General features: G+C 41.4%; 1 protein-coding gene across 1 annotated transcript in view; it reads left to right on the top strand.

The window, feature by feature from the left end:
• The first annotated feature begins 515 nt into the window (after positions 1–515).
• LOC139735096 (kinesin-like protein KIF14) overlaps positions 516–10,653 on the top strand; it is a 63,514-nt gene continuing 53,376 nt past the window's right edge. Inside the window, exons 1-6 of the mRNA XM_071645868.1 lie at positions 516–604; positions 3,332–3,578; positions 4,031–4,219; positions 8,264–8,518; positions 9,457–9,664; positions 10,194–10,246. Of these exons, the coding sequence (XP_071501969.1) occupies positions 3,349–3,578; positions 4,031–4,219; positions 8,264–8,518; positions 9,457–9,664; positions 10,194–10,246 (935 nt within the window). The 5' untranslated portion in view covers positions 516–604; positions 3,332–3,348. The remainder of the gene's footprint in view (positions 605–3,331; positions 3,579–4,030; positions 4,220–8,263; positions 8,519–9,456; positions 9,665–10,193; positions 10,247–10,653) is intronic.

The raw sequence follows: 10,653 nt of genomic DNA, 5'->3' as shown, positions 1-10,653 counted from the left end.
TCTCTCATTACCTACCTCTCTCTCTGCCGATATTACGATCCACTGCCTCCGATACAATCTTAAAATTCACCTTGTAGTTAGTACGCCTAGACCTTACATAACAGTCTACTTTACAGCTTGACGCGGATAACCGCTGATCTCCGAGTAAATTACCGGAGGAAGAACAACCAAGAAGAAGAAGAAGAAAACACATTTTTGAATATGTGGGACTGTGCAGGATCTTTGCAACGAGAGCGAGAATGCACGTAGTGCAGAATGATAGCACCGGTTTATGACTATGTGCGTTAATCAATGCAACGAAGTTAGCCGTAATACACTTTTGGAATAAATTCTATTTGCCAGCTTAAGTAGAAAATTACGAACCTCCGGACATTTTCGAAGACAAATCCACCAGAGTGTGGTTCAGTTATCAAAGGAGTCGACATAATTGCTGCTGTATCATGCAGATTTAGCCAAATAGTAACGTAAGTGGCGCTCTACAGCAACTCTCAGATTTGAACCAATCAAATCCCCGAGTTTTTGTAGCGTTTTCGAAAACATCGTTCTCCCGCGAGCGACGAGCCGTTGTTTGCACTTCTTACGCCAAACGAATGTCCAAGAAAATGTAAGTTATGTAATGTATTTTTTGTATTTGGTATAGATGAAGCATTTGTACGTGAAGTGATATTATTCTCCAATTGCTGTGCAGCACGAAAATCTGATAAGTTTAATTTAAAAGTGAAATAGCAAGGCCAGTTGCAATAGCGTTTGCAGCAGATTTACTAGTCCCACATGCTGACATTTGTGTTTGTAAAAGTGCACCCAAGTAAAACTTCAGGCAAAGTTCAGCTGGATTTACCTACAATGTACCTATGGATACCTATTGCATTGAAGATTCTGAACGCAGACTAAGCTTTGTTTGTTAGCAAAATAATCACTTTGTAGGTATGACGAGTTCACTTTCTTCGTCAATTCCGCCCACGATTCCGCCGCCCGCTTACCGTTTGGGCGCTTTCTCTGGAATCATCCCGCGACGCGACGTACGTCGCATCACATCACGCATCCAGCACATACCAGTCTGGTACTTAGTATGTGCTGGATGCGTGATGTATGCGACGTACGTCGCGTCGCGGGATGATTCCAGAGAAAGCGCCCAAACGGCGGAATCGTGGGCGGAATTGACGAAGAAAGTGAACTCGTCATACCTACAAAGTGATTATTTTGCTAACAAACTGGAGTATGTCATCTACCCACCTACTCTATCAGTGTGGAATAGTAATTTGGAATATATGGACAAGATCAGGTTAGTACTGATTTAATTTTTCTCGTTACGAATTTGTGTAAAAAGATGTCAGACTTCAGCTTCACGAGGCTGATTCGTGCGCGGAGAGGTGAGAGCCGCAGAAAAAAGCATCGAAAATATTTAGTCGGATCAGGCCGCTAGGTGCGGCAGTCTTGCATTGTGCGAACGCGTTGGCGCCCGTGTTTTGATGGGCGCTCTGCATCGGGTGATTAAAACTCGATTTAAAAAAAAAAAAACAGACAGGATTTTTTCTTCTTTTCATCATGGATAGTGGACATGTGTGTGTAACAAAAAATCACCGTGCAAAGTTGCGACAATTTATACGTCAGATGTGAGATGAATAAGAAGTGAAGGGGGGGCCTCATGAGGCGTTCCCCGGGGGGCCTCATGAGGAGGGGGGAGGTCCTCATGAGGAGGGACCATCCTCGTACGCGGGGGCGGTCCTCATGAGCGGGTTTCCCGGACTGAGGTGAGGTGGTGTGGCGTCGAACTTAAATTGTATGGGTTCATTGTCCCAGAATTTATCCAAACCAACTTCAAAACTACAGTAGTCCACCCGCTCATGAGGACCGCTCCCGCGTACGAGGACTGCCCCGCCTCATGAGGACCGCCCCCCCCCCCCCCCCCCCCCCGCCCCATGAGGACCGCCCCCATGCCTCATGAGGCCCGGGGGGAATGCCTCATGAGGCCCCCCTTTTCATTTCTATTCATCTCACATCTGACGTATAAATTGTCGCAACTTTGCACGGTGATTTTTTGTTACACACACATGTCCACTATCCATGATGAAAAGAAGAAAAAATCCTATCTGTTTTTTTTTTCAAAAATCGAGTTTTAATCAACCGATGCAGAGCGCCCATTAAAACATGTGTGTTTTAATGGGCGCTCTGCATCGGTTGATTAAAACAGATAGGATTAAAGCTTTAAGATTTAAGATTAAAGGGTCCATGTTCCTAGCAACCTCTGAGATGATGCGATGTTCATTCAAGCTTAGCGCTAACTAATTGCGACCAGCAGCCCCAAACACGTAGCGTAATGGGGCTGAACTCTTCGCGTTCAGGCTCTCACAGTCATGACCTTGAACCTTGAAGAAGTAATCCCTGTTGCAGCTTTTCGTGGTAAGCTATACTGGGATGGTACACGGTGACATCAACGGCTGACGGACAGAGTGTATTTACAGATGGCAAATAATAAATTGTACAAAAATTTTGCCATGTCTGACACTAGCAATTCTACACTCACTGCAGTCTAACTTAACCTGTTACAGTACTAACGTTAGATCTAACTTTGTTTAGGAGTGCCCCGGGCTGGTGTTAGCTTAGCTCCAGCGAACTTTGCATTACCAATCAGTAACCAGGATGCCACGCACTGACCAATAAGATCACTCCCTCGTTGCTAAAATCATGCTAGTAGGCGGATTATAGTTGCGGTGCTACAATGTAAATCCAAATCTTCTGACACATTTCAGTCCCGATGGCGTTGAATGTCATGGCCCAGAAAAACGCTAATTTCTTGCCTTTCCTTTTATCATTTACCTTCAAAATTTCGGCAGATGATAGACGATACTTTATAGACTACAAAATTATGCCAAAAATGGAAATCCGATCATTTTGACCAATTTTGATGATCTGACTTCAAACCCAATTTTCTCAGCTCAGCCGTCAGCAACTTTTAGGATCCTTTTGTTGTGGTGGGTCACAAATAGTAGATCAACACAATGTACTTGATATAGGTCTAGAAAAAGGTTAGAATCTAGTTAGGGCTGGAGTTCTAGTCTATGCTATGGAAAAGAGCCGTAAGAGCAAAAAAAAAAAAAAAAGAAGAAAAAAAAAAAGAATGATAAACTTGTACAACCTCCTAAAATCCTAGTCCTCCGGACAGACAATTTTTTTTTTTTTCTGTCTGTCTGTCAGCTGGTCTTAGCAATATCTTTATCGACTAATAAGAAAAGAATTTAGTTGTTGTGTTTTAGCCCATTAATGCAGGTAAAGACTCTGAGAGATCTTTGCTTTTACGATTTTGTTCTGTCATATCCTTCATTACATACAGTCTGTGACCAAATCACCATGCCTGGTCCAGGTAGACCTGCTGGTAAGCGGGTTCTCACAGACCACCAACCGAGTGAGGACCAACCCACCCCAAAACGACATGCCCCCACCTGGACTCCCACGAGGAGCAAAGAGAACAGAAGGCCATCCAGTCACCTGACCAATGCCAGTCCCAGTGTGGGAAGACGCCCCTCCGGCAAACTAGTCAGTTCCAGCCCTTTTCGTCATCAGTTCAAGACTCCAACGAGGTAATTGTTGCTTTAATTGTAACTGTTTTTAAATGCTAGATAGATCAAATCTGCTGAAATGCAGAAGCAGCTTGAAAAGCAAAAAAGCTCATATCGTACTGACCATTGTTTGTGTATCGCAAAACAGCTTACAAAAGTATGAACAATGTCTTATCTGCCACACAACCAAATTCCCTTCATAATGTTTTCCATGTTATGCATTCTTTGAAGCTCTCAGCTTTCAGATGTTATGACAGTGAATAGCATGTTGGGCCAAAATAATTAGCTATCATACCTACATAAAAGTAGTACATCAATTTAGAACTGTCAGAGCAATGTCAAGAATTATGGCAAAACTTTAGTTTTTAGTTCTGATCCACCACAACTGCGAAGTATATTCGTGTGTGGCTGTTCTTGGTTCATGAATATCAAAGCTTAAGATTAAGATTAATGCCACATCAATATTTTGGCAGGCCTCTTAGAGGAGAAACGGCCCAAAGCACCCCTGAATGTTTCAGCAAAGTTGAGATCGGAACACCCTTCAAGGCTGGCCGGGAGTCAAGCAGTGCCGTGAACTTCAAGTCAGATGACAGTGATGTAAGCACAGACGGAGACGGATTCAGCGTGACCGTCGGCGTGAGAGTGAGACCGCTAAATGACAGGTGAGGCAGTACAACCTCAGAACAGTGGAAAATATCATTCCTTATCCTTAACTCCGGAGCTATGGCTCGTTAGACACGACTTCAGATTCTTTATCTTTATACAAACAGTCTGTTGGCATCAGTATGTATAAGTGCTCTTGGGACTGCACTATGCTTACAATGTATCCACAATACCCAGTCCTTTGAAGATGATTGGAAGTATGAAAGCGCCTTAGTCCTACTTCCATCATCCAGTAACGGGTTGTTATTTTGATGACCAGACATGATGCCAATAAATGTAACTCAAAATTCAAACTCAGGTAAACTATTTTACACCATGTCTGTACTACTGCCATCCCCAATATACAATGTATATAACAGCTGTGGTCCAGTGGTTTCAGCATTTTCTGTGTCGTTTGTTTTGCTGTTTAATACACTGGTACAGGAATGTCTACATAATGGTATTATATCTGTGACGCATCATCACAAAATGTCAGGAAAATATTTTTGTATAGTTTTTTGGCAGCTTTCAATTAATGTATTTATAATTTACCTACTTCACTGCAAGGAAAAAAAGTTAGAAAACTGTGAAGATTACATAAAACAAGGTATTACCAAAGTGTACTTTGCACACGCCTTATTTCCTTATATAAAATAGCATACATACTTATGATACAGGCCGGCAGTGCACGACAAAAGTTATAGTGCACGCAAAATATAACGATTGCAAACGATAACCCACTATCGATTTGATATCGGTTTTTGCTCCCTCATTTTAATCATCGAGTACTTGAATCCCGCACCTTATCAACGCGATTGCGCCACAACCGCGATATATTTTGCTCGATATTATCGTTATTCTCAATTCTCGCAGGCTGGCTCTGCCTGCAACTTACCTGTACTGTGTGATGGGACTAGACTTTCAGCGGTAGATTTAAACATGGAAGCTGAAATGAACAGGTTCGCTACTTTTAGAGAGACTGATCTATATAAACAGTATCTTAGACAATAAGGACACAAAGGATGCCATCAAATACGCCCTACGAATTTTGGATTCTTACTTTTCTGAAAAAGGAATCAATCCGACGGATATTACTGAGCAAGTCAACCCAAGATTTGTGCCGCTTTCTCCGTACATTCTACGTGAAAGTGCGCCGTGGAAATGGGCAGCGTGTGGTGTGTACAGTATACTCGTACGCTAAGCGCTCTTTGATCACGCTACGCTATGAACTTTACTACGACATTCACAACACACTCTCGGAATCCGCATGTGCAGCAATGGGGCCTGGCACGAGCCTTGTGTTTAAATCCAGTAGATCCCTAATCCTACTAAACATCATCTAGTCCTGGTCCTGGACCCACAGTGCAGTAAGTAGGGCGTCTAACGTGTTACTGTTAGTTGACCTATTGTAGGGTCAAGTGTTAACTAGCTCGGTCGCTCGTAAGTGACGTACAGTACAGTGTACGTAGATCTAGCGTTAGTATAGATTAAAAACGTTAGGCCAGGACCCCTAGGGCCCTAGACCTAACCTATCGTAGGGCCTAGAAAACGTTAGATGTAACCACGTAGACCCTAGACTCTATAGTTGAATTTGGATCTTCAGGATTTTGTCTACACAGGTTCAAAGAAACTAGTATTATTGCTTGTGTAGACACGTGCAACTGTTAGAAATGATCTAGGCTTATCTTGCCTGGGTATGTATGCTATTTTATATATCACATAGTGCATGACATCTTATTGCACTATAACAAGTACCAAGCACCTCCAAATTCTGAATTTGCCCTCAGGCAATTATATTCAATTCGGCCTGCGGCCTCATTGAATATAACTGGCCTTCGGGGCAAATTCAGAATTTGTCGGTGCTTATATTGTTATATAAAATAGCATACATACTTATGATACAGGCCGGCAGTGCATGACAAAAGTTATAGTGCACGCAAAATATAACGATTGCAAACGATAACCCACTATCGATTTGATATCGGTTTTTGCTCCCTCATTTTAATCATCGAGTACTTGAATCCCGCACCTTATCAACGCGATTGCGCCACAACCGCGATATGCTTTGCTCGATATTATCGTTATTCTCAATTCTCGCAGTCTGGCTATGCCAGCAACTTACTGTGTGGGACTTTCAGCGGTAGATTTAAACATGGAAGCTGAAATGAACAGGTTCGCTACTTTTAGAGAGACTGATCTATATAAACAGTATCTTAGACAATAAGGACACAAAGGATGCAATCAAATACGCCCTACGAATTTTGGACTCCTACTGTTCTGAAAAAGGAATCAATCCGACGTATATTACTGAGCAAGTCAACCCAAGATTTGTGCCGCTTTCTCCGTACATTCTACGCGGAAGTGCGCCGTGGAAATGGGCAGCGTGTGGTGTGTACAGTATACGCTAAGCGCTCTTTGATCACGCTACGCTATGAACTTTACTACGACATTCACAACACACTCTCGGAATCCGCATGTGCAGCAATGGAGCCTGGCACGAGCCTTGTGTTTAAATCCAGTAGATCCCTAATCCTACAAAACATCATCTAGTCCTGGTCCTGGACCCACAGTGCAGTAAGTAGGGGGTCTAACGTGTTACTGTTAGTGTTACTGTTAGAGCCATGGTAGACCTAATATTGTAGGGTCAAGTGTTAACTAGCTCTGTCGCTCGTAAGTGACATTGTACAGTACAGTGTACGTAGATCTAGTATAAAAACGTTAGGCCAGGGCCCCTAGACCTAACCTATCGTAGGGCCTAGAAAACGTTAGATATAACCACGTAGACCCTAGACTCTATAGTTGAATTTGGATCTTCAGGATTTTGTCTACACAGGTTCAAAGAAACTGGTAGTATTGCTTGTGTAGACACGTGTAACTAACTGTTAGAAATGATCTAGGCTTATCTTGCCTGGGTATGTATGCTATTTTATATATCACATAGTGCATGGCATCTTATCGCACTATAACAAGTACCAAGCACCTCCAAATTCTGAATTTGCCCTCAGGCAATTATATTCAGTTGGGCCTGCGGCCTCATTGAATATAACTGGCCTTCGGGGCAAATTCAGAATTTGTCGGTGCTTATATTGTTATAGTGCATTCAGCCTCATGCACTATATATATAATAGTGCATTCAGCCTCATGCACTATATATATAATAGTGCATTCAGCCTCATGCACTATATATATATTATGATCTCCTACTTCTTTAACCCTAAAAAGGCTGGGGGGGTGGTGAATCAACCCCCCCCTCGACATTTTTTGTGACTTCTCTGCTGCGCAAAATTTTTTGACCGCGCCATTCGCTGACTTTTTACTTTCAAGTTTCGCGCATCTTTTGACACCATTTTCGCGAAAATCGCGCATACCGTTATGACGCTGCATGACGTTTAATACATGCCTGTCAGGCCAAAAATGACTCAAAAACGTGATTTTGTGTATAAAGTCTATGCAAATGGAGTTTTCTCTTCTTATTCATAAAGATATGATTATTTTCACTTTCATAGGCTGAAACTAATTAATTTTTGCATAATTATGCTTGAAATAGGTTCTGTCATAAATTTTGCTGAAAAAAATGATAAAACAAAAGTCGAAAAAACAAAGAAATACATAAGAAATTCATAAAGCAATGAAATACATAAGAAATTGATTTTGATACCAAATTTTTTTTTCAAGTACATTGTTAGGAATGCTGCAAAGAATGTTTTCACCAAAAATTAGGATTCTAGGAGCTTTAATTTCTGATTTAGAGCAAAATGTATGATTTTATGCATATATTAGCATAATTAATTATAATGACGAAAATTTCCATTTCTTTTTGTATAGCGTGGTAGAATACGCCACAGGCAATGCACGTGCCAAATTTCATGGCAATTGCGTGATCGATGGCCGAGATCTCGGGGGGGGGGGGGGGGGGGGGGGGGGGAGGGGGTTGAATCAACCCCTCTCCGGCTACAGAACACCCAAAAAAGCCCGGCCTGGTTAGGGTTAAGGGTAACATGATGATACATTATGTTTATTGTTTGTGTGTATCATAATGTCTGACATTTGCTTCTCTTTTTCAGAGAGAAAGCTGACAGTGATACAAAATGTGTGGTCACAATGAACGGCAATGAAGTCACAGTGTCCTCGCGCTACGGCCAGCCGGCCTTCTTTTGCTATGACCATTGCTTCTGGTCAGCGAACAAGACCAGTGCCAGCTTCGCTAGTCAGGAGGCAGTATACAAGGCCATCGGACGACCACTGCTGACCAATGCCTTTGAAGGCTACAACACATGCCTCTTTGCCTATGGACAAACAGGCTCTGGAAAATCATACACGTGAGTGTAGTAGTTTGTTGCTGTAACTTTTGATTTTGTAAACAAATTTAAAGAGCATTCAAAATGAACTAAAAGATACACTATGTATCAATATTCTAGCGTGTTGATCTAAAACATTTCAGATGAGCACATTTTATTTTGCATTTTCAACAACACTGTTATCGCTGAACTTTACTCATAAGCAGATTGTGCATTCCACATTGCCTTTTGAATATCATTATTTAAATCAATTTCATATTCATTTTTGTTACTGTTATGAATATTGCAGTGAAGGACAAGTGTAGAGGATGGAGAAAAATGCAAATGAACATCATGATTTTGAGACAGAACGAACAGTTTTTGTGCTTAGGACAACACTGTCAATTAGGAATAGACATGCACAACAAGGTTTGACATTTAAAACTGCAATAAAGTCATACATCCTTGACTCAATCTCGGGTAAGAAAGTAACTTAAAAAACTGACAAGGCTGTAAAGCTCTATATGCTCATAAGTTACGCTTGCTGTTGTTTATGATGCTGTTGTTGGTTTGATGTCCTTAATTTGTTGTTGTGAGTTGTATGAGAGTGATTCAGCCCTACAAAAGCGATCCCAATTGAATCTACAGCTTCTTTGTGGGGTTTTTAGTTTAGATCACAGGGGAAAAATAGCAATGATAGTGTAGCCTTATATACCTTTAGACAGCATATTCAGTGCCAGCACTTTGTTTTTTTTGGAAGTTCTGCAATATTGCCTTGCCAGCAGAGCCAGGTGTCTCCATTTTACCCCAAGGCCAAGAGGACCATTGTTGGGTGAAACACTTCTCCCAAGAATGCTTGTATGGAACCGAAATCCAACTCAGAATTTCCTGTTGATTGCCTTGGCCACAATACTACCTTGCCCCTGCAAATACCATCAAAAATTCATCCTACTGTCTGTTTCTGCCTGCTTAACCCACAGCATCATGGGCTCGCCAGAGGAGCGTGGGGTGATTCCCCGGTTCTGTAAGGACCTCTTTCGGCGCGTGGAGGACCCGCAAGAGGCCCACGTCTCCTTCAAGGTGGAGGTCAGCTTCTTTGAGATCTACAACGAGAAGATCCACGACCTGCTGGCCCAGACCACAGAGAAAACTGAAAAGTGGGATCGATCCACCCCCAAGAAAATCACGGTAGGTCCACATCTCATCCTTCTGGTAATGACGAGTTCGATTTGTTTATATTGTTAAATTATCAAGCAATTATTAGACAACACATAATATAATGTAAAGGCCCATTAATTTCTTATTTAGTGACCAGCACATTCAGGACATGTAGACATCACATTGACATTGAGTAGAAAAGAGAGTTGAGAAGGGTAATATCACACAAACTAACCAAACATAACGAAGAGATGCATCCACTAGGAATACCAGTACGTGAGATATTATTAACTTGGCACCTGTATGCCTGTTTCTGTGTTGTAAAGTCATCATAAGACCATATCACAGTAATATGAAGAAAACAGAACAATATACATTGTTGCCATGACAGATGTTACATTTTGTGTTTACTATGCCTGTTTTGTAGTGTCCTTTCTCATTTCATAAAGAGCAAAATATCTAGAAATAATGAGGGTTTTATGTTGTGAAAAACGTTTACATCTGAGATATCATTTTTATCTTTTTGTTTTCATTTTGTTGTCTTGTTTGAAACGAACAGCTCAGAGTAAGAGAGCATCCAACTCAAGGCCCATATGTGGAGGGTCTTTCTACGTAAGTACATTGACATTTTATATGTGGCATCACCAAATCTATGTAACATATCTCCTAAGAACCAATGAAGGGTTGCTATGCACTTTGAGTCCATAGAGTTAAAGCTCTCATATTTTGAATGGTGGTCATTACTGCACTTTCAATATGTCTTCCCCACAGTTTGACATTACATTAGTGGTGGCCCAGGGCCACTAAAAATTGATGTTGGACCACCAAACTTAAAAAAGTTAACTTTTAGTGACCTGATCTGGTAATTAAGACTCAAAGTTTCGTATGTTTCCAAAATCAGCTGGTTGTTATGATTTTTTCTTTTCTTTTAGAGCAAATACATTGTAGAGAATTACTCTGTGGATGCATTCTGCCTATCACCTGATAATCACCAGCTGAACAAGTGTGATTTAGGAAAA

Source organism: Diadema antillarum, unplaced genomic scaffold (genome assembly GCF_040938485.1).
Source record: "Diadema antillarum isolate AM-2024a unplaced genomic scaffold, OU_Dant_1.0 seq00000563_RagTag, whole genome shotgun sequence".
Classification (NCBI taxonomy): Eukaryota; Metazoa; Echinodermata; class Echinoidea; order Diadematoida; family Diadematidae; genus Diadema; species Diadema antillarum.
The sequence above is the reverse complement of the archived record's forward strand: the minus strand, read 5'-3'. Positions and strand labels throughout refer to the sequence as shown.